The sequence below is a fragment of the Cetorhinus maximus genome, chromosome 2 (genome assembly GCF_964194155.1).
Source record: "Cetorhinus maximus chromosome 2, sCetMax3.hap1.1, whole genome shotgun sequence".
NCBI classification, from domain to species: Eukaryota; Metazoa; Chordata; class Chondrichthyes; order Lamniformes; family Cetorhinidae; genus Cetorhinus; species Cetorhinus maximus.
The window spans coordinates 181,055,484-181,080,143 of NC_135880.1; the positions used below are offsets into that span (position 1 = coordinate 181,055,484).

At 42.5% G+C, this 24,660-nt stretch overlaps 1 protein-coding gene across 6 annotated transcripts in view; it reads left to right on the plus strand.

Moving 5' to 3' along the window:
- Positions 1 to 4,274, plus strand: part of znf462 (zinc finger protein 462) — a 97,751-nt gene extending 93,477 nt beyond the window's left edge. For all 6 annotated transcript variants that reach the window (XM_078530109.1, XM_078530118.1, XM_078530099.1 and 3 more), the window contains 2 exons: positions 1,281 to 1,404; positions 1,537 to 4,274. In XM_078530109.1, the coding sequence (XP_078386235.1) occupies positions 1,281 to 1,404; positions 1,537 to 1,774 (362 nt within the window). In that variant the 3' untranslated portion in view covers positions 1,775 to 4,274. The remainder of the gene's footprint in view (positions 1 to 1,280; positions 1,405 to 1,536) is intronic.
- The last annotated feature ends 20,386 nt before the right edge of the window (positions 4,275 to 24,660 follow it).

Here is a 24,660-nt window from a genome sequence, read left to right on the forward strand (position 1 = left end):
AGGGGGAGACCGACAAGTGGAATTAACCAGGCATCTGCATTATTGTGGTGTCACTGTATGAGCCATTTTTAGGTCACCAGTGTACAGACTGCGGTGAAGGAGATTCTGTTTGTGTGCTGGCAATTCAGCATCATTCACAAGGCAGTTCACCAGCGCCATGTTGGATGTGGAAAGTGGGCTATTTTGGTCTCAATTCAGAATATTAATTCGGGTTAACAGAAATTCAGCGCTAAATGATCCGTGTGTAGCTAATTGCATTTTTCACTCTCAAGGCTGTGACAACATGAGAATGTAAGCGGATCTTGCTACAGGCTTTTGTTTACTAATTTTGAAATCTCGGACCCCGGCTTCATTCCAGAATGTGCATCCAGTGGCCAGTTTCAATATATTTTTCCCCGCTGAGAGTATGGAAGGATATAGGTCTGATCCAAGATCACTGTTTGTGCCAGTTTTTTTTTTTAACCAAGCTGTTCCTGGCTGTGCCTCTTGTCTGAGAGTCTGAAAGTCACGTTGAAGTCCTGTTCCAGGGATATAAGCACACAGTTCAGGCTGACATTCTTTCAGATGAGATGTTTTGTCTCAGCCCTGTCTGGCGCTATGGATGGGTGTAAAAGACCCCATGGCGTTATCTCGGAGAAGAATGAACATATTGTGCCCTGCATCCTGGCCAGTATTTGTTCGGAGGTGTTTACAGAGATAGGAAGGGGTGAGACCGTGGAAGGATTGGAAAACAAGATTGAGAATTTTCGAATCGTGGCATTACTTAACTGGGAGCCAGGGTGGATCAGTGAGCACAGGGGATTATTTGATCTTTATTAGGTTGCTGTTTTGTGGGAGCTTTCTGTGTGCAAACTGGTCGCTGCATTTTCTACATTACAGCAGTGACTGCATTTCAAAAACCAAATTCATTGGCTATGAAGTACTTTGGGAGATCCTGAAATTGTAAACTGTGCTAAATAAATGGACCACCTTTTTCTGTCTTTCACTTCTGTCAGCACTTGCTTGTGCAGCATGACTTGGATAAAGAACTGGGGTCTTCAAACTTACATCCCATTCAGTAATAACAAATCTATTTCCAGGGTTGAGAGTGATTTGCTTGCCTGTCTTTGGCTTTTCAAAGAAACCCACAAATCATTCAAGTGGAAACAATACTGAATTAACCTCGTTCTGACTCAACAATATCATTCCAATTCCTCACTTTAACCATCCTCCTGTCTTAGGGTGATATGTGCAACATTGGAATTCTTTTTAAACCAGATTTGGAACAAATTATATTACAGGAATTGAAACATGCCCAGGAAGTGGCATTCGTATTTACAACGAGAAAAGATTCCCATGCGAGTTCTGTGGCCGCACGTTTGCCCGTGGTTTTGACTGGGAGCGTCACATTCAACGACATGGAATGTAAGAACTTAATAATGACTCACAAAATGCTCAAGGAATGCTTGGTTTAAGTAAACACAAAGATTAAGTGGCTATCTACCTTTACCTGTAATGTTTTCCTTAAATTATTGTTTTGTGTTTTTTTTTAACCAGGGCTCTAAGTGAGACCAATCATCAAAAAAGTGAAAGCAGCCCAGTGACAGAGATTGCTAGTGAGGAGTATAACACTACACCTTCAGGAGTGCAAGAGCATTTAGATTCAGCTGACAATTTACATACAGAAGTCTCTTACCAGGACGTGCCATCCTGTCCAATCTCTGTAGCATTAATAAAGGAAAACTCCCAGGATCTAGATACTGAGACCAAAAATAAGAAGCCTGAGCTATGTTAGTATTCTTGAAGCATTGTGCAAGTTCCTTCTACCCTCCTAATTTCCCCCTCCCCCCCCCCCACCCCATGTTCTCCACTCCTCGCCTAAACTAATGATTCACTTTGGCACAAAGTTCTGTGGGTCCACTCGGCCCTCTGTACCTCATCGAAGTGTCGGTTCATCATGTGAGAGTCTGAGCGGTAAGTACTGGCTGACGATCGGCTGAAAGAGATAGACGAACAGCTCAGCCCAGTCCTGCTATTGATGTCTCCACACACAAACACACACACACACACACGGGCACTGGAGTGTGATCGAGAGCCAGAGACCCTGCCAATTTTTACCTCTCCTGGACTGAGGCTAATTGTAGATCCTCCTACTGCCACCTAAGGTCAGATCTCAGATGGGAAATTAAGCCTTTTGGACACTTCTGGACAGTGTAACTCTGGGTCATATACCATGCGGTGTTCACCTACTAAGCCATCTGGGGAGCTCTCCCCTCTCCTCCTCCTTGCTCCCCTCTCCTCCTCCCCGCCCCCTTTCCTCCTCCTCGCCCCCCCACTCCCCTCTCCTCCCCCCTCCGCTCCCCACTCCTCCCTCTCCCTCCCCAGCTTCCCACTCCTCCTCCCCATGCTGCTCCCCGCTCCCACCTCCTACCCTTTACTCCCTCTCATCCTACCCCCTGCTGCCGTCTCTTCCCCCCTCCATGTTGCCCTCCAGTCCTTCCCTCCTTCCGTGCTCCCCTCTCCTCCACCCACCCCTCTTGCCTCTCCTGTCCTTTCCTTTGTTCAAGTGAGTTGTGTAAAAGAAAAAAATAATATTGGGCACTGCCTCATTAATCTAGTAAGTTGTGTTTATTTTAAACTTAGTATGGTCTTGTGGGAATATCATTACTTCACTAGCAATTGTGACATTCATTGAAGTATTCTTTCATATTACTCTTCTTTAAAAAAAAGCAAAATATCAAAACGTGTGAATTGAGAACCAAAAAAACCCCCAAAATTTGACTTTGATACAGCTATCAATCCATTGATGCATATCCAGTGGGTCCTGGGAATTGATCAGTTGAGCACCTCCGATTCAGTGAGTTTTATGTTATGATGGGACATATTTGCTAGCTGCTGTATTGTAGCCAACAACTGATTGAGTTCAAGGCACTTGGTTGATTCATGTCCAAAATACCATTTTTAACCAGTTAGTTTAACTCTCCATTGGTTGCACGTCGCAGGCTGTAACTGCTCAAGCTCCTCCCTCTCTTGCCCACCCACGCACCCAGTTAGAAAATTCTAACCTTGGCTTCATGAGTTAAAGGAGAAACGGAAATATCACCTGTATTTGTTTACTCTTCCTGTTTGATTAAAATGATAGGAGGAGATTTATAAGTGTCTCTTTGAGCTGGTGTTAAACAGTGGAGCGATGGAGACATTTCCAGATCATGAATGAAGGACCAGGTTGGACCCAGTTGCTATAGTTTGGCAGATACTGAGCCCAGGTCACTTGTAGCACCAACATTTATTTGATTTTTTTTTTTGTGTAACACAGAACTGAACAAAGCTTACCATACTAAGAGTACATTGTTTTCTTGCACTAATGCATCTGGTATAATGTTTTTTTTTAATTGATTATTTAAAAAAACTTGTTTGTATAGCAGATATGGTCCTAACGATTACTGTTAATGTAGGAAAAGTTGGTGCAAAAGGTGATATGATTTGCAGTACCTCAGCATTAATCTTTACTGAATGTTCATTCTGTATCAGTGATACCTGTTCATAAACTGTGTAGATTTCCTTTTTTTCCCTGCACATCTGTATTGAGATGTGTGTTACAATGTTGTAGTGAGACTACTTTACATGGATAAGAATTCCATAGGTTAGGTTTTGTTTGCCAAGTTTACAGTTTATTCTACTCTTGTTTTATATAAAACACTTTTAATTAAATCACTATATGGGTTGTCAAAACTCGTTGCTCATTAAATGACTTTTTTTTTGTTTAGCACACTTGTTTAGGCCTTCAGTTTGGATCCAGATGTTGCATTTTCAAATGAAATATTATTGTGATCAAGGTATTTTTGAAATGATGCTTTCAGAGAACAGCAACTAGTACCCTGTTCTTTGAAGCAATTCATTAAACATCACCTATTTTCATGTTGAAAACAGGGGGCAAAATGGGAGCAGTTTCTGTGAAAAAGACAGGGATATTGCAGATTACCATGTATATTGTGTTCTTTCTGTTGTCTACATTGTAGTTTAGGAAACTTTTAAATATTTTTGTTATCTAAGATACTTTCGAAGTTGACTGTTTAGGACATACATTGGAAGCCTGTTGTAATTTTAAACCAACTGTAAGGGTTGAGGAAATGAACTCTGTAAACATTACCAAAATTGATTGGCTTTCCTCTGTATTTTGATAGTGCAGCTTCTAAATGATGCTGCTTTAGTTTCTAGAATGATCTGTAAATACTGTACTTCCTGGTATTTTGTTTTGCTGACTTGATAAATAAAAAGTGATGACTCCTTTTTAATTTTGTAACTTTCTTGGGAGATTTGTTTCTTTCCCTATTAAACACCGCATCAATAAACAACTTAGCTGTTAGTCATCACACCTTCAAGGTTAAGGTCAGCTAGATCTAGCATCTTGCTCAGAAGCTGGTCATTGGTATCTAGAAGCAGAACCCTTAGTTCTATCTGTTAGAGAATAGCTTAGTGGTAAGGTGCTTCCATTGTCTAGATGTGACTGTGAACTTGATTTCTGCAGGTCTTTGTCTTTGGAAAGTGGCTGGAGCTTTTTTTTTAAGACCGAATGCTATCTCTCATAACTCGTATAGCCCATTTGGTGTGACAAAAGCCAATATCTCTTTAGCTCGTCATGTTAAAGGTACTTGCCTGTATATTTTCGATAAATATAGCTTAGTGAGAAAGGTCATACTGCCAACCCTGTCGATACAATCTGCTAAACAAGGGGCTGGGTAAGAGTCTGTTTTTGTTACTGCATTAACCTTTCTGCAATCTACAGAGAATCTGATTGACCCATCAAGTTTAGGCACCAACACTACAGGAGAACACCAACTGCTTTGACTAGGGACCACAGGGACTGCAACGGTTCAAGAAGCCAGTTCACCACCACCTTCTCGAGGGCAACTAGGGATGGGTAATAAATGCTGGCTAGTCACTGGCTAAGCCAGCATTTATTGCCCATCCTTGTTCAGAGGGCATATCTGGAGTCACATGTAGGACCAGATAAGGACAGCAAATTTCCTTCCACAAAGGGCATTAGTCGGATGGGTAACAATGGTTTCATGGTAATTCCATATTTTTATTGATTCAAATTCCACCATCTTCCATGGTGGGATCCGAACCCAGGTCTCTTGGATTACTAGCCCAGCAGCAATACCACTGCGCCATCATCTTCCCCCGATGTTGAGGCAAATATTGTGTTTGCATTTACGGGGAATCTAAATGAACAACAATTTGTATTTATGTGGCACCCTTAATGTAATAACATGTCCCAAGCCACTTCACAGGAGCATTATGAAACAAAATATGACATTGAGCCACGTAAGGAGATATTAAGTCAGATGACTAAATGTTTGGTCCATGAGGCAGGTTTTAAGGAGTGCCTTAAAGGGGGAAAACATGGTAGAGGTGGAGAGGTCTGTGGAGGGAATTTCAGAGCTTGGGACCCAGGCAGCTGAAGGCAGAGCCACCAAAGGTAGGACCGATTAAAATTGGGCATGCTCACAAGGCCAGAATTAGAGGAATGCAGACATCCCAGAGGGATGTGGGGCTGGAGGACATTATGGAGGGATTTGAAAACAAGGATGAGAATTTTAAAATCGAGACATTGCTTGACTGGTAGCCAATATGGGTCAGTGAGCAGGGGGTGATGAGTAAGTGTGACTGGGTGCAAGTTAAGATATGAAAAGCAGAGTTTGGGTGACCTCAAGTTTATGGAGGGTAGAATGTATGAGACCAGCCAGGAATGCGTTGGAATAGTCAGGTCCAGAGGTAACCAAGGCATGGATGGGGGTTTACACAACAACATGAGTCGGTCAATGTTATGGAGGTGGAAATAGGTAGTCTTAATGTGGCATGAACATGTGATCGGAATCCCAAATATGACCCCAAGGTTGCGAACAGACTGGTTAAGTCTCAGTTGCCAGGTAGGGGGATGGAGTCAATAGATAGGAAATGGAGTTTGCAGCAGGATTGAAAACAATGGCTGCAGTGTTCCCATTGGAGACATGGTAGAGAAAAGAGTATAAGTATACACTGATAGATGAAATAAGGACAGGAGGAGGCTCATATTGAATATAAATGGCGCTAAGGATATGTTGGACTTTCTGAGCTATAAATTCCACGTAAATCTCAGGTTCTGCTTTCACATTCACTTTAGTCTAAAATACTTGTTAAAGTGGTAATTGGATAATGTCAATACCATATGGATGATTACAATCAGTGGACACAATAACAAAAAGCAAATTGAAAACTCCTTCAAAATATCCTTGAGCTACTTTGATGGGGGTGATGTGGATTATAATACAGGCACCATAACTGCTGAGTTGCCATGGCTTTGATTGCATTTGGTTGCTTGGAGGTTTCAAATTGGCTCCTGATTATGGGGGTTCATGAAATGCAGCAACAGCAATATGTGTTCATGAGATAAAAGCAAAAAACTGCAGATGCTGGAAATCCAAAACAAAAATAAAAACACCTGGAAAAACTCAGCAGGTCTGACAGCATCTGCGGAGAGGAACACAGTTAACGTTTCGAGTCCGTATGACTCTTCAACAGAACAGTTCTGTTGAAGAGTCATACGGACTCGAAACATTAACTGTGTTCCTCTCCGCAGATACTGTCAGACCTGCTGAGTTTTTCCAGGTAATTTTATTTTTGTTTTTATGTGTTCATGAGGTTTAGTTGGTAGGACACTAACCTCTGAGTATGAGGTTGCACACATCATGACTTGAATGTCTAAGCTGACACTCTGAGTACAATACAGAGGGAGTGCTGCATTGTCAGGGATGCCACTCTTCAGATTATTAAACTGAGATGTTGTCTTTCCACAACAACAATATACATAATTAAAGTCCTAATGTGCCTCGTAGGAGCATTAGAAAACAATATGACATCGAGCCACACAAGGACATATGAGGACAGCTAACCATAATCTTGGACAAGGTTTTTAAATGAGTGCCTTAAAGGAGGAAAGTGAGATGGGGAGGTTTAGGAAGGGAATTCCAGAGTTTAAGCCTTAGGCAATTGAAGGCATAGCCTCTGAGATGCTGAAGAAGTCTGTATTAGAGGAGCACAGATATCTCGCGGTCATGGGGCTGGAGGAGATTACAGAGATAGGGAGGGGTGAGGCTATAGAGGAATTTTAAAACAAGGATCAGAATTTTGAAATCAATTTGTTGCTTGCTTGGAAGCCAGTGTAGGTCAGGGAGCACAGGGGTGATGGGTGAATGGGACTTTGTGCGAGATAGAACACAGACAACAAAGTTTTGGATGAGCTTGAGTTTACAGAGGGTAGAATGTGAGATACCAGCCAGATCAAATACAAGTCACTTCAAATAGTTCAGATACTTACTCTCTAGTGGCCTGTTCAGTGTCACTCCTACAGAATGGTTGCAGTGACTGCCTGATTACCAGAATCACTGTAGATTTGTGGGGTTACATGTCAATATAAGGTGCTATGTAACAACAACTTGCATTTATATAGCACCTTTAACATGTGAAACATCTTAGGGTGTTTAACTAGGAGCTGTTAAGAAACACAGGCACACAAATAGCTACATTAGGACAGGTGACCAAAAGCTTGGTTAAAGAGGTAGGCTTTGAGGGTGTTATAGGAGGAGAGAGAGTTGCAGAGGTTTAGGGCAGGTATTTCAGAGTTCAGGTCCTAGGCAGCTGAAGGCACAGACGCCAATAGTGGAGCAATGGAACTGAGGTGTGCCCAAGAGGCCAAAATTGGAAGACAGCAGAGTTGCTAGCATTGCAGTGTTTGGGCTTTGGAATCTGGTTTCTAGGCTCTAGAAAGAATAGCTACATGAACATTTTGTATTTAAAACATCTTCATAACTCATCAACTCATAAATAAGTTCAAAAGGATTTTTTTTTACTTGAGAATTCCAAAGCAGTACCCATCTGATACCCTCATGTGAAATTCCATAATCTTGGGAACCTTTGTGTGCGTCACTTTAATAATGTCAGCAGCTGCCTGAGTGAGTACACTTAGCAAGAAATAGCAAATAACCTGTTTGCTGATGAAATATGATATATGAAACAGTGTAAAAACAAACATATTCAGCGGAGCAAGGATGATAATTCCGTTTTGATGAACTCAGCCCACTAATATTAAACATTAACATTAACGAATTTTTGCAATGAAAGATAATTAACGACTGAATAAATTGATTTAAACACAAAAGCAGCTATTTGGGGTGCAATTATCTTTGGCTGAAGAAAGCTGTAATTAGAACCTTGACCCACTGACCATTGGAAATGGGTAGTAGGTTTTCATTAAAGTAGTCAAATTATGTTTTCCTTATTCTCGACGTGATATGTGTTTAAATAAACATGAATTTCTTGGGGCAGGAGCAGGGTCGAAGCACTTTGTGCAATATTCTATGTGAAACTTTTCAGATGATTTCCCTGTTTGTTTTCTGTATTTAATGTTAACTGCCATTCAACTAACAAGTTCAGTTGTGGATATCCAGTTTCTAACCCTGCAAGGAAGTTAGAATTTATTGCCTTTTTAATAATATATAGCTTGGAATGAGAAAAGCCCATTTGAATCCATCTTTTCCACAGAATATACACCTTATTGTAACATGAATCATTGGTTTAGGAAGAGGCCATTCAGCCCTTCAAACCTGTTCCTCCATTCAGTAAGATCGTAACTGATCCGCATGTTGACTTCATCTGGAACCAAGGCGGATGGATGAAGATTATACGCTGCTCTAGCAAAAACCTATCCGATTCAAAATTCTAACTGAGCCAGCTGCTGCTTTTTGTGGGAGAAAGCACCTCAGTTCCACCACCCTTTGTTTGAAGAAGTGTTTCCTGACTTCTCTCCTGAATGACCTGGCTCAGATTTTGAGATGATGCCTCCTTGACATAGATTCGCCCACCAATCTACATTTTTACACAACGTAAAATGTTTCTATTAATTTTTCTCAAAATACTAAAGCCCTCAATCAAATCACCTGTTAGGGACATGAAGACAAGTTGGATTGAATTATTATTACTGCTCCCCTCTTAAAACCATAGAAAGCCTACAGTGCAGAAAGAGGCCATTCAGCCCATGGTATCTACGCCAATAGTTTTCTGCCAGTGACAGCGGTAGTTTTAATTTCTAATTTAATTTGTTTCCATTAGTACCCTTTCCCTTGTTGAAAAGGGCCACGCTGCATTTCTCAAACCCCGGTTTATGAGGCCCAATGTTAACAATAACCTCACAGCAAATTCAAACAAAGCTAGGATTTATTAACCGGTTCGAAACCTGAGGGGTAGATTGTGACTCATGTTCACACTCACGAGCGTACAAGGTAGAAAAGCAAAGGAAAAAAGAGGGACATAAGTTGCAAACTGTGAGTTACTTAAGAAAGAAGATATAGTCCAGTAAGTCACTGTCCAATGATGGTTCATTCAGATGGATATGTTTGGGAGAATTCCTGGTTCTCATCCTAGGAACTCGGTTGAGGTGGTTCACTCTGTCTTGGTAAAATAAGAGTTCTTCCTGGAGATCCAGCTTTGACAGAGATGAGGGTCAGAGACAGGCTGTTAGCTTGGAGTCTGGTTTTCTCTTCTGAGGTTAAACCGCAACTGAATACAGAATCCAAAAGCTGTATAATTAAAGCAATTTAAACAGCTGAAGACTCGGTCATGTGACAGGGTGGTTTCCGGTCGAGCCATTCAGCTAATGTACTTTCAGGACCCTCGCTAAAACCCTTTGTATTTTGAGCAGATAACCGTGGAAGCATTAGCACGACATTGGAGATGAGGAGTCACAATAGCTCTGCCTTTGTCCAGAGCTGACTGGTGCAGATGTCTCACCTACTAGTCCTCTGTGTTGGCTTGGCTGGAATGTTCATACAATGCAAGGGGTGTCACGTTCCTGGATGTTGATGAGTTAGCCTTTGTCCATTTTTAAAAACAATTTAAACAAGCGAATATGGAAGAGAAACAAATTTTAAAGATTTTTTTGTTTTCTTCATGCCTCTCAGCCTGATACACCCCCTTAACCTTCCATATTCCAGTGAATAAATCTCATTTATGTAATCTTTCCTCATAATCTAACCATCAGAGCTCTCATAGCATGCTGGTGAAGGTGCAATGGCAAGAATTGTACACAGTATTCCAGAATGTGGGCTCTGTACAGCTGTAACAAAACCTGCTCATCTTTATATTCTAGCCCTTGATATAAAGATTCCATTAACCTTTTTGATCAAATTCCATTTATGTAATCATCTGAAGGATGTGCCTGCACGTGCAGTTTCTAATTGATTCTAAGATAATAGAGCAAATGTCTTCCCTAAAATAAATGGACTAATGGCAGTAATTATAGTCCTCTTTGAAAGAGCCAGAGCAGACATAATGGGCCAAATGTCCTCCTTCTGCGCTGTATGATTTTAAGCATTGGAAATGATTCAGAGAAGAGCCTTGACCCTATAGTCAAGCACAAGAGTATGAGGAAGGTGGACTTTCAGTTTGGAGGTGACCAAGAGGTGTTCCTGTATGTAAAGTCTATGCGCTAATAGCAAGGCACAAAGTCACTTCAAATGAAATTGTGACAGCAGGGCAAGGATTTAAAATATAAATATAATGTCAGGAAGTCCTGAGTGGTCGACACATGGAATGGACTTCTAACTAGTATGATGAAAGGTAAATTCTGGAACTAAGAAACAATTAAATACTATAGAGTTATAGAGCACAGAAACAGGCCCATCGTGTCCGTACTGGCCATCGAGCCCCTATCTATTCTAATCCCATTTTCCAGCACTTGGCCCATAGCCCTGTATGCTATGGAGTTTCAAGTGCTCATCTAAATACTTCTTAAATGTTGTGAGGGCTCCTGCCTTTACCACCCCCTCAGGCAGTGAGTTCCAAATTCCAAACACCCTCTGGGTGAAAATGTTTTTCCTCAAATCCCCTCCAAACCTCCTGCCCCTTACCTTAAATCTATGCCCCCGGTTATTGACACCTGCGTTAAGGGGAAAAGTTTCTTCCTATCTACTCTATCTGTGCCTCTCTTAATTTTGTACACCTCTACTAGGTCCCCCATCAGCCTTCTCTGCTCTAAGGAAAACAGCCCTAGCCTATCCAGTGCCTCTATGTTGAGGGGGGGTGCGGAGTGGAGATTTGTGCATTAAGATGGGCTGAATGGCTTCCTCCTACATGTTTTGTAATCTTCTGAAAGGGGTATTTAAATTGCGTAATTAGATTTTCTTTCCGGCAGCACCTTTTGTCTCTGCCATCTGGTGTAAGTTGTTCCTAAGGAAGTTATCACCAGGATGTGGCATTGCAGTCTTATATCAATGTCATCATCCTGTGAATTAGAGGAAGCTTTATCACAAATCTTAACCAGTCTCTACAAGATTTGACAACTGCCAGCAGCCCATTTGCAGGAAGTTTAACCCCGTGGTGACAGTTTTGTTGTAGCTCACCTACACGAGAAAGAGAAGGATGAGGGGTAACCTGACTGAGATCTTTAAAATTTACAAAGGGGTCTGAAAGGATAGCATTAGAGAAAATGTTTCCACTTTTTGGGGAGACCAAAACGAGGGACCAGAAATATAAGACAGTCACTAATGATTCCAGTCGGGAATTTAAGAGACATGCCCTTAGAGAGTGGTCACAATGTGGAACTCGCTACCACATGGACTAGTTGAGGCAAACAGCTTGGATGCATTTAAGGAGAAGCTAAATAAGCACATGGGGGAGAAAGGATTTGTAGGATATGTTGCTGGGGCTAGATGAAGAAGGGTGGGAGGAAGCTTGTGTGGAGCATAAAGGTCGGTGTGAACTGGTTGTAGAGTAAAGGATTAACTCTAATGATAACTACTGAGCATAATAAAAACAGAACATGCTGGAAAAACTCAGCAGGTCTGGCAGCATCTGTGGAGAGAGAAATAGAGTTAACGTTTTGAGTCCGTGCGACCCTTCTTCAAAGTTGAGCATGTGTGTAAGGAGCTATGTCACAGTGATGTCACCCACTAAACACACGAACATACATATTAGGAGCAGGAGTAGGCCACTCAGCCTCTCGAGTCTGCTCCGCCATTCAATAAGATCATGGCTGATCTGAGTGTAACCTCAACCCCACATTCCTGCCTACCCCCGATAACCTTTCACCTCCTTGTTAATCAAGAATCCATCGAGCTCTGCCTTAAAAAATATTCAAAGACTCTGCTTCCACCGCCTTTTGAAGAAGAGAGTTCCAAAGACTCACAACACATCTGAGAGAAAAAATATCTCCTCATCTCTGTCTTAAATGAGCGACCCCTTATTTTTAAACAGTGACTTCTAGATCCTCCCACAAGAGGAAACATCCTCTCCACATCCACCCTGTCAAGACTCAGCAGGATCTTAAAGGTTTCAATTAAGTCGCCTCTTACTCTTCTGAATTCCAGTGGATACAAGTCTAACCTGTCCAGCCTTTCCTCATAAGACAACCCGCCCATTCCTGATATTAGTCTAGTAAACCTTCTCTGAACTCCTTCTAATACATTTACATCTTTCCTTCAATAAGGACACCAGTACTGCACACAATACTCCAGATGTGGTGTCACCAGTGCCCTGTACAACTGAAGCATGACCTCCCTACTTTTGTAATCAATTCCCCTCACAATAAATGACAACACTCTATTAGCTTTCCTAATTACTTGCTGTACCTGCATACTAACCTTTTGTGATTCATGCATTAGGACACCCAGATCTCTCTGAATCTCAGAGCTCTGCAATCTCTTACCATTTAGATAACTCTATTATCCTTCCTTTTCTTTCTATTCTTCCTGCCAAAATGAATGATTTCGCATTTGCCCACATTATACTCCACTTGCCAGATCTTTGCCCACTCACTTAACCTATGTCACTTTGTAGCCTCCTTACATCCTCGTCACAATTTATTTTCCTACCTATCTTTGTGTCATCAACAAATTTAATGACCATTCCTTTGGTCCCTTCATCCAAGTTATTTATATAAGTTGTAAAAGGTTGAGGCCCCAACACTGGTCCCTGTGGCACACCACTCGTCACATCCTGCCAACCAGAAAAAGACCCATTTATGCCAACTCTCTGCTTCCTGAGAGGAGATGAGTGAGATGCATCTTAGAGAGTAGCATTAGCTACTGGTTTTAGTCTTGGTCTTACTTAACCTCTGTAAATAGTTATTATGTAAATAAATGTGGTTTCAACGTAAGACTGTTACCTCCAACAAGATCTCTTCTAGAGTAAGGAGCTAATGAAACCTGAGATAATAGACTGGTTGGGCTGAATGGCCTATTTCTGTGCTGTATACTTGATATACTTGATATGTAATGTTGTTACTGATAAAGACACCACTTCTTGTCAACAAGAAAATCTCTCACATTTACACGCAATAACAGTATTAGAAAGATAAGAGACTCCAGCACACCATACCAGACCAAGGGGTGATGGCACACCCACTTCAATACATTTTATTTGGTTTTGTATCTCAGAAAAATCTGCTTTTAATGAGCTTGTCACTAATGTCATTTTATTTTTGCAAGCCAACTCTAATAACGTTGGAAACGTTTAGAGATATTCCATTCGCAAGCAAGTCTCTGCACACGATCTTTAACAACAAGATGTTAAACCAAGGCTCTCAATGCCGTCCCAGGTGGATGTGAACAATCCCATTGCATTTCCAAAGAAATGCTGGGGAGTTCTGCCTGGTGTCTTGGAGGATATTTATCCCTCAAACAGCATCATCAATATAGACTACTTGGTCATTACCACATTTGATGTTTGCAGGAGCTTGCTGTGCTCAGGTTGGCTGCCGTGTTTCCTCATAACAACAGTGACTGCACTTCAAAAGTACTTCATTGGCTGTAAAGCACGTTAGTCTTCCTATCCAATACAAAAGCAAAACACTGCAGATGCTGGAAGTATGAAATGAAAACAGAAGTGTTCTGGAAACACTCAGCAGGTCAGGCAGCATCTGTAGGGAGAAACAGAGTTAACGTTTCAGGTTGATGGACCCTGTTTCTCTCTGCAGTTGCTGCCTGATCTGCTGAGTGTTTCCAGAATTTTCTGCTTTTATTTCTATCCAATTCTGGATATTTGTTCTCTCCACAGATTCTCCAGAGAAACCCAAAGTGTTGACCTAATTAATGTTCACAGTTCTGATCCACTCTGACAAGTACAGCAGACTCTTGCTGTAATTTCAATGGGAGTTCTCCGGAAACTGGAGGTGGGGGGGTCATTAAACATCTGAGTCCCCACATCCCATCTCCTGTGGGATCTGATGTAGTGTCAACATGGATAGACCCTCCTAACCTATCTCTAAATCCTAATTTACCAAAAGGATTTAATTCATTGCATCACGCGATCGACAGTCAGCAGTGGAGATCTGAGGTCGACACATCTCAGGACCTGCACAGATTAGGGGTGCATAATGAAAAATTATAAGATGGAACTATTTCATAAAGTGTTAAAATTCAGACCCCGCTCTGTCACAGCGGCAAACTCTACAGGCATTTTCTCCCCCATAAATTAGGAGACATTTTGATGAGAGTTGATGGGGAGAAACTGTTTCCACTAGCAGGAGGATAAGTAACCAGAGAAAACTGATATGAGATAAGTAGCAAAAAGCCAGGGGGAGTAATGAAGAGAAATTATTTTATATGTGAGGTGTTGTGATCTGCAATGCATTGACTGAAAGGGCGGTGGAAGCAGATCCAATAGAGACTTAAATAGACACCAGAAAAGGGAACATTCCTGGGGCTATGGGACAAGAGCAGGGGAATGGGACTAATTTTTTTCATTTGTTCTTGGGGTGTGGTCATCACTACAAGGCCAGCATTTATTGCCCATCCCTAATTGCCCTTGAGAAGGTGGTGGTGAGCTGCCTTCTCGAACCGCTGCAGTCCATGTGGCATAGGTACACCCACAGTGCTGTTAGGAAGGGAGTTCCAGGATTTTGACCCAGCGACAGTGAAGGAATGGTGATATATTTCCAAGTCAGGATGGTGAATGGCTTGGAGGAGAACTTGAAGGCGGTGGTGCTCCCATGCGCTTGCTGCCCTTGTCCCTCTAGGTGGTAGAGGTTGTGGGTTTGGAAGGTGCTGTCAAAGGAGACTTAGTGAGTTGCTGCAGTGGATTTTGTAGATAGTCCACACTGCTGCCACTGTGCACTGGTGGTGGATTAAGGTAATATTTAAGGTGGTGGATGAGATGCCAATCAAACGTGCTTCTTTGTCCTGGATGCTGTTGAGCTTCTTGAGTGTTATTAGTGTTGCACTGATCACACCCCTGGATTGTATCTTGTAGAAGGTGGACAGGCTGTGGGGAATCAGAAGGTGAGTTACTCGCTACAGAATTCCCAACCTCTGACCTGCTCTTATAGCCACAGTATTTATATAGCTGGTTTAGTTCAGTTTCTGGTCAATAGTAACCCCCAGGACGTTGGTGGTGGGGGATTCAACTTTGGTAATGCCATTGTATTTCGATAAGAGATGGTTAGATTCTCTCTGTGGGAGTGGCCATTGCCTGACATGAATGTTGCCTGTCACTTGACAGCCCAAGCCTCATTGGATAGCTTTTTCAAAGAGCTGGCACAGGCATGATGGGACAAATGGCCTCCGTTTGTGCTGTATGATGCTATAACTACTTCAGGGCAATTTTCAGGAGGTGCTCGTTCACTACAACTCAACCAGAGACTGATTCATGAGAAAAGCATCCAAAATCAACAAAAGATTTATTGTGGAATCGCACAGAACTAATGCAGCTGCAGCAGCCGGGGTCTACATATGAGTCTGCAGAGTATTTGTTCAAATAAATCTCATTCTGCTTTCCTCAGTTGCAGAGAGCTCTGTGCCAGTTTCAATTTGAGCTGTGGGGTTTGTAGCCCAGTTGTAATTACTTTTGATACAGGACCAATGTTGGTTTGTTCCATCTTCCATTTTTATTTTGGGCAGGACACTGGATGTCATTCATACCAATTGGTTACGCAGCTGTGGATCTACATGGAATGATAACTCCTTAGCACCACAACACTGTAGCTTCATTTTGTGAACATGCTGTGCTTGTATGGTATGAAGGTATTCACTACGCTTTCTTGTTGTTAGCTGAGTCTTAGTGGCTTTCTCCCTGAGTTAGGAAGGTTGTGGATTCAAGTCCCCCTCTGAAGACTTGAGCACAAGTCCTCAGATGTCGTTCCCAGTGCAGAGCTGAGGGAATGCTGCACTGTTGGCAGTGGGGTTTTATTTTTGTGAGATGAGATGTTAAATCAAGGTCTTGTCTGCCTTTCAGGTGGATATAAAAGATTCCATGGCCACCATTTCAAAAGAGAATGGGTGAGTTCTCCCCAAACAACATTTACCCATCAACCAATGTCACTAAAACAGATAACTATTACATTTCTGTTTGTGGGAGCTTGCTGTGCGCAGATTGCCAGTCACGTTTCCGACAGTCCAACAGTAACTATACTTCGAAAAGAACTTCAACAAAAACGGTAAAGTGCTTTGGGACATCCTGAAGTGAAAAACGCTTAAGAACTCTAAGTTCTATTTTTCTGTATTTTCTTTGTAACTTCAGGGACTCAGGTCATGACTCCGAAGGTGAAAATAGGTACATGGCTTAGCCAATTCATGATGAGATTTTATCACCTACAATCCATTACAATCTGAATGGATAAAATATCCAACGAGGCTGATGTTGAATGAATCTAAATAACCCCATTAAATACGCCACCATAACCTTATTCAGATCTTACAACCCTCCCTATCTCCGTACCCTCCTCCAGCCCCTACAATAGTCCCTATATCTGTAATCTTCAGCAACCCCTACAACCTAGATTCTGAGAAGATTCCATTAGATTGGAAAATAGCAAATGTAACTCCTTTATTCAAAAAGGAAGGGAGACAGAAAGCAGGAAACTACAGGCCAGTTAGCTTAACATATGTCATAGGGAAAATGTTGGAAGCTCTTATTAAAGATGTTATAGCAGGGCACTTAGAAAAATTCAAAGCAATCAGGCAGAGTTAATATCGTTTTGTGAAAGGGAAATCATGTTTAACCAATTTATTGGAGTTCTTTGAAGGAGTCACATGTGTTGTGGATAAAGGGGAACCAGTGAATGTACTGTACTTAGATTTCCAGAAGGGATTTGATAAAGTGCCACATCAAAAGTTATTGTGGAAAATAAAAGCTCATGGTGTAAGGGGTAACATGTTAGCCTGGATAGAAGATTGGCTGGCTAACAGGAAGCAGAAAGTTGGCATAAATGTGTATTTTTCTAGTTGGCAGGGCGTAATGAGTGGTGTGCCACAGGGATCAGTGCTGGGGCCTCAACTTTTTACAATTTATATAAATGACTTGGATGAAGGGACCGAAGGAATGGTTGCTAAATTTGCTGATGACACAAAGATAGGTAGGAAAGTAAATTGTGAAGAGGACATGAGGAGGCTACAAAGGGATATAGATAGGTTAAGTGAGTGGGCAAAGATCTGGCAAATGGAACATAATGTGGGCAAATGTGAAATTGTCCATTTTGGCAGAAAGAATAAAAAAGAAGCTTATTACCCAGTGGTGAGAGATTGCAGAGCCCTGAGATTCACAGGGATCTGGGTGTCCTAGTGCATGAATCACAAAAGGTTAGTGTGCAGGTACAGCAAGTAATTAGGAAATGCTAATAGAGTGTTGTCATTTATTGTGAGGAGAATTGATTACAAAAGTAGGGAGGTCATGCTTCAGTCCTACAGGGCACATCTGGAGTATTGTGTGCAGTACTGATGTCCTTATTGAAGGAAAGATGTAAATGCAATAGAAGCAGTTCAGAGAAGGTTTACTTGACTAATACCAGGAATGGGCAGGTTGTCTTATGAGGAGAGGTTGGACAGGTTGGGCTTGTATCCACTGGAATTTAGAAGAGGAAGAGGCAGCTTGATTGAAACCTTTAAGATCCTGAGGGATCATTGACAGGTTGGATGTGGAGAGGATGTTTCCTCTTGTGGGAGAATCTAGAACCAGGGGTCACTGTTTAAAAATAAGGGGTCGCTCATTTAAGACAAGAGATGTGGAGAAATTTTTTCTCTCTGAGGGTTGTGAGTCTTTGGAACTCTCTTCCTCAAAAGGCGGTGGAAGCAGAGTCTTTGAATATTTTTAAGGCAGAGATGGATAGATTCTTGATTAACAAGGAGGTGAAAAGATATCGGGGGTGGGCAGGAATGTGGGGTTGAGGTTAACAATCAGATCAGCCATGATTTTATTGAATGGTGGAGCAGGCTCGAGGGGCCAAGTGGCCTACTCCTGATCATAAGTCCTATGTTCCAATATTTGATATATTTGAAACTAGTTTTGATGACAGTGACATGGAAATGAATTCCCAAAATACTGTAATGTCAAGCAAAGAAGAATGACGATTCTGTTTCACAATGACATATGGAAGAGCCATACTTGTTTGGAGCTTTCTGCTATCTCTCAAAAACATCTCTAAACATTCACTTCACAATGAATTGCTTTGAGATGCAACAGCTTTTATGTAAGCACACTTAAAATGATGATCTTGCAACATTTCACGTCTTTAGGCTATCTTTATAACAGTCATAAAATTATCCCAAACCTGCACCTGGAAGGTGAAATAAGTCCTCAAAACTCTCCAAAAACATTGTTTAATTGTCAGTTCTTGGGGATTTATTGCTCCAAGTTTGCAATCATTTCAAATTGTGTTTATAATTCCTTGTTAACTAGTAGCAATGTCTCATGCAGTGAGCAGTTTTGATGTAGTTGATAATAACCATTCAGAAATCTTTTCAAATTGTTGCCAAAATGTGTGATTCATTTCTGTGTGCTTTAAGTAATGACTTGTACACTGTTGCTGTTGCTCCGCACTGAAATTGGTCTCCTGATAATACCACTGCTCCATTTAAGCACACACATTCTGCACTGAGAAATCAAACATCAGTGAAGCTGGTAGAGCAGTGGCACAAGACTCCCAGTGTAATAATAACACACATTTCTAGGCATCAGAGCACAGTAACCTAGGGACACTGTGTAATCAGGGGAATGACTTGGGTTTGAGAGAAGGTGAAGTAGTGTCAGTTGGAGAAACTACACTACATCAGTGAGGCAAAACAACAGACGCAGCTGTATTAACAATCCTGCTAGATAGATAAACTTAAATTGCAGAATAAATCTTTCAAATATGGGAATAGTTACATTAGAAACACACAGCATATACAGAAGCACAAAAGTGACAGAAAAAGCTCCTTGCAACACCAGTTGATTTTGAGTGATCAATTTGACACAAATAGCTTATTTGATTTTGGGGAAATTAGACTACTTGATAACCAATGTACTTTCAATTTTTAAAAATTTACAGGATGTGGGTGTCACTGGCTGGGCCAGCATTTATTGCCCATCCCTAGTTGTCCTTGAGAAGGTGGTGGTGAGCTGCCTTCTCAAACCGTTGCAGTCCCTGAGGTATAGGTACACCCACCGTGTTGTTAGGGAGGGAGTTCCAGGATTTTGACCCAGTGACTGTGAAGGAACGGCCGATATATTTCCAAGTTAGGATGGTGAGTGACTTGGAGGGGAACTTCCAGGTGGTGGTGTTCCCATGTGTCTGCTGCCCTTGTCCTTCTAGATGGTAGTGGTCATGTGTTTGGAAGTTGCTGTTGAAGGACCCTTGGTAAGTTTCTGCAGTGTATCTTGTAGATGATACACACTGCTGCTACTGTGTTTCGGTAGTGGAGGGAGTAAATATTTGAGGAAGGGGAGCCAATCAAGCGGGCTGCTTTGTCCTGGGCGGTGTTGAGCTTCTTGAGTGTTGTTGGAGCTGCACTCATCCAGACAAGTGGAGGGTATTCCATCAAACTCCTGACTTGTGCCTTGTAATGGGGGACAGGCTCTGGGGAGTCAGGAAGTGAGTTACTGGTCGCAGGGTTCCTAGTCTCTGACCTGCTCCTATAGCCGCAGTATTTATATGGCTAGTTCAGTTCAGTTTCTGGTCAATAGTAACCCCCAGGATGTTGAGAGTGGGGGATTCAGTGATAGTAATGCCATTGAATGTCAAGGGGCAATGGCTAGATTCTCTCTTGTTGGGGTTGGTCATTGCCTGACACTTAGAGTGTCAACTGTGGCTCAATGTGTACCGCTGTTGCCACTGGGTCAGAAGCCAGTGGGTTCAAGAGACTGAACACTTAATCCACACTGATGCTCCCTAGTGTAGAACTGAGGGAGTGCTGCACTGTCAGAGGTGCCTCCTTTCAGATGAGATGTTAAATTGATTCCCCACCCGCTCTCTCAGCTGAACATAAAATTTCCCATGGTACCATTTTGAAGAAGAGCAAGGGAGTTCTTCCCAGTATTCTGACCGCTATTTATCCCCCAATCAACATCATTAAATTATCTGGTCAATATCACATTTTCACTTCTTGAGAGTTTGCTGTGTATAAATTGGATCCCCCATTTCCCACATTCCAACAGGGACCACACCTCAGGAACGTTTCAATGTTTGGGATGCCTTGAGGCTTTGAAAGGTGCTATAAAAATGCAAGACATTCATCACAAATTCACACGTCACCTCTGCTCTGAAAGCATCTGTTTGGGAAATATACTGTAAGTGCTATGTAGATATATCTAGCATATAGAAATTTGAAATAACTCACAGCTGTTAACGAATGGAATTGAGCGACTTGTGAGGAAATATGCCTAGTTTCTCCAATTGATATTAAATGCATAAAAAATACTTGGAAGTGTTGGTAACTTTACATAATTATTATAAGATTTAGTTTGATCTTCACATCTCAGAAAGTATCTCAACGTTTTACACAAATTACTCATATTCATGGTGCATTAAGCCTCCTTAATGGCACTCTATTTCAATACAGATTTGAAATAGAATCATAGAACCATACAGCACAGTAAGAGGCCATTCTGCCCTTTGTGCCTGTGCCGGCTCTTTGAAAGAACAATCCAATTAGTCCTACGCGTCCCTGCTCCTCCCCTCCAGACCCCAGCAAAATTTCCCTTTTCAAGCTTTTATCCAGTTCCCTTTGAAAGTTATGGTTGAATTTTTTCTCCCACCCTTTCTGACAGCAGGTTCCAGATCGCAACAACTCACTGTGTAAAAAAAACTCTCCTCATCTCAGCTCTGATTATTTTGCCAAATGGTGACTACTTATGTACTAAAGGCATCAACTTAATTAATTATAAGGGGACAGACTCATTGAACTAAGGTTGCATATTCTGATCTTTTACAAGTAATATAGCAAAAATGTTTTAAATACATGTTCGGATTCAGCTTTTAACAATGGTGATAAATTTTAGCTGCTCAATTGCAAGACTCTGGTGCCAGCAAGGAGTCTGATTCGATGGGTGCTCAGGTTAGAGAATGGGGCACAAAGATGAACACTTCAGGTTTCCAAAGCTCCTATTGCTCAGGCTATTTGGAAAGCATTGTTACAAAGTGATGGCTTTTTAGACCAGCTGCAGCAACCAATACCCTGTCAGACAAAACATAGGACAAATTATCTGGAGAGCATTATAGGGGCTTGTAACTGTAACAATGAGATATATCAACAACAAAGCTGTGTTTATATAGCGCCTTTAACATTGTTCAACATCCTGCGGTGCTTCACAAGATTGTTATCAGACGAAATTTGACACTGAGCCACATAATGAGATATTAGGACAGGTGATCAAGAGCTTTTCTTCTAGAATGCTTCAAAATGGTGGAAAATACATCACAAAGTTATCAAAAATAGAATGTCTTGCCTCTGGATGAACAGGGAACAAACCCACACATCAAAACCCTTTAATCGGATGTAATGAAAATAAATTTTGCTCGTTCAGTCACCTTGATGCAGTGCTTGGTTGTTGAAGATCATTCTTGGCTATTTATCAGTTGTGCATTGCTATTCCCTCAGTTGTTAACAGTATGTGATTATTTTGAACCTGTTCATCAGCATTTCTGAATTTTGGGTAGGTTAGCATATGTGGAACAATCAAAGTGCTCCGATCAAGCAAGCCAAATGATTGTTTTACAATGGATTATATTCATTTGTCCGCTGGGTTCTACCCATGTTTGACGTGTTCTAATGCAGTCTTAAGAAAAGGTCTTCCAAGAAAAACAATGAGCTTTCCTGTTCAAACCAACTGGGCTAACAACCCTTGTTAAGGGTGAAACAATTATCAGTTGATGCTATGTTTTTGGCAGTTGGAGAGAGAATAATTTTCTGGGCATTGCACAACTCTGGCAGATTGAGGGAATCAGAAACCTTATGGTTGATCTGCACTATCAAATTAAATGATGGCAACCATTTCTCCACATGGTACAGCTTACTAAAACCAGCACTGTTGGAAAGCTGTCAATGGGCACGAGATAAACTGAGGTCAACTGTATTTATGGAGCAATGAACGACGGACTTCAGTTCTATGGAGAGACTGGAGAAGCTTGGGGATTGTTCTCCTTAGAGCAGAGGGGAGGTTTATCAGAGGTTTTCACTATCACAAAAGGTTTCAGGAGAATAAATCAGGAGAAACTGTTTCTGGGGACACAGGTTTAAGGCAATTGGCAAAAGAACCAGAGACGATATAATGATAATTTTCTTTACTCAAGAAGTTGTGAACTGAAATGCACTGCCTGAAAGAACAGTGGAAGCTGATTCAAAAGGGAACTGGATAAGTACACGAAGGGGAGGGGATTGCAGGGCCATGGGAAATGGGTAAGAAGAGTGGGGCTAATTGGATCGCTCTTACAAAGAGCCATCATAGACAGGATGGACAAAATGGCCTCCTTCAATGCTGTAAGATTCTTTGATTCTATAAGCCATTAACGCTCTGGAACAGTTTATTAGACGCCTTCTTAGACCTTGTGTTTTAAACCAGTGGGATTATTATCTACTCCTGTGCCTCAGAAGAAGTAACCAAAGAGGGAACCAATTATCAAGATGACTTTAAAAATGACAGCTGATTTCATCGAGGGCCCTTGAAATTTGTGGCTAGCCTCGGTATCTGAACACTCCGGCTGGATTTTTCCAGCCCTGTTGGCATCGGGTGCCATAGCAGGCATGAGCAGACAATATGGTGAGAAGGCCAAAAATCGGTTTTACACCATGGTGAAACCAGTTTGGGATTGTCCGCTTGGCCCGTCAATGGTGGGCTGCCTTTCCCACCTTCCAACGTCAGGAAGCAAATTTCAAAGCACTTGCATCTCATCATCTTGCCTGCTCCCCGGAATCATTTCCCCACGTCAAATTTACTGCCCACATTGGCGGGAAATCACGCTGGCCCGGGACTTGGGGTCTTGACAAGTGTGATGTGCAGAAATCAGGACTTACCGTTAGGGCCTTGCTCAGGTTGCGGACATCCGAGGAGCAGAAGGTGCTGGAACCCTACAGATCCCGGACCCTGGAGGAACACGTGCATCGCCTGCTGGGTGGATCCTCATGGACGTGGCTCTGCTGTGAAGCAGCTGACGGAAGGTGGGAGGTCACCATTGATGTCTGGGGCCCGCTTTGGGACATCACGGCCTTGGCCATGGGCTGCTACAGATGATCGTTGAGCAGGGGGAAGAGGAAGCTCCAGCTGTGAGTGGAGAGGAAGGTATACTGGGAGGGGTAAGGTTGGGAGGGGGAGAATGAAGGTGTCAGGGGGTGATTTTGGGACGGAGGAATGAAGGTGTCGGGGGGTTGAGGTTGGGAGGGGAGGAGGGAGTATGGGGGAGGAGGGTGTGATGGGGGAGAATGCAGCAACAGGGGAGGTAGCTGTAAGGGGGGAGGAAGGTGTAAGGGAAGGTATTTGGAGGGGACAAGGACTTCGATGGGGTGGTAAGGACTTCGGCGGGAGAAGGTGTCTGGGGGGAGGAAGGAGTTCAGAGGAGAGGAGTCCAGGGGGAGGAACAAGTCTGGGGGAGGAGGGAGTAAGGGTGAGGAGCGAGTAAGCGAGGAGGGATGTAGAGGTAAAAGTGCAAGGGAGGGGTCAATGTGGGGTCAATGACTGCCTCCTGGGGAACGAACTGAGGGTGGGTGTGGTAGGAGGGAATGGGGACAGAAGGGCAGGAGGCTGAGGGTGCGATAGTCACAATAGAAAGGACGGCAAGGGTGATTGGCGGGGACTCGGTGGCAGACACGGACCCTGGGAGTGCGAATGAGGAGGCCGGGGAGGTCAATGTGGATGAGGGTGGGATTTTCGGGAGGGTGGGGAAAGTGTGTTCACCTGGACACCCTGGAAAGACAAGGGTTCAGGCTGTAGGGTAACAGTGGGGAGGTGGAACGTAATCCAAAGGGGCTGGACTGTGATCGAGGAAAGGACATGGGTAACTGGGGGAGGGGAAAGGTCAGGGAAGCTGATCAGAAACTTGATGACTACCATGCTGTGCAAATGGAAAGTGAGCGGAGCCTCGTGTTGGACGGACACAGGTGCTGCATGGGAGTGTGGTCAGTGGGTGGGCGGAGATGCAGGTCGGCTCAGATGGACAACTGAAAGAGAACCCCAGCAGGCAGCATTGAAAATACTCGGGATGGTGAGGTGAGGGTGTAACTTGAAAACTACTCACATGTTATAGCGTAGGAGTGTTCAAGAAAGAAAAGGTGAGATTCACAATAAAAAATCTTCCAATAATTTCCTATGAGATAAATACAGTTGGGGTTCGGTGCACATTTCTGTTCTCCATATTTGAGAAGAACATTGAACACTAGCGAGGATGCAAAAATGATTTACAGA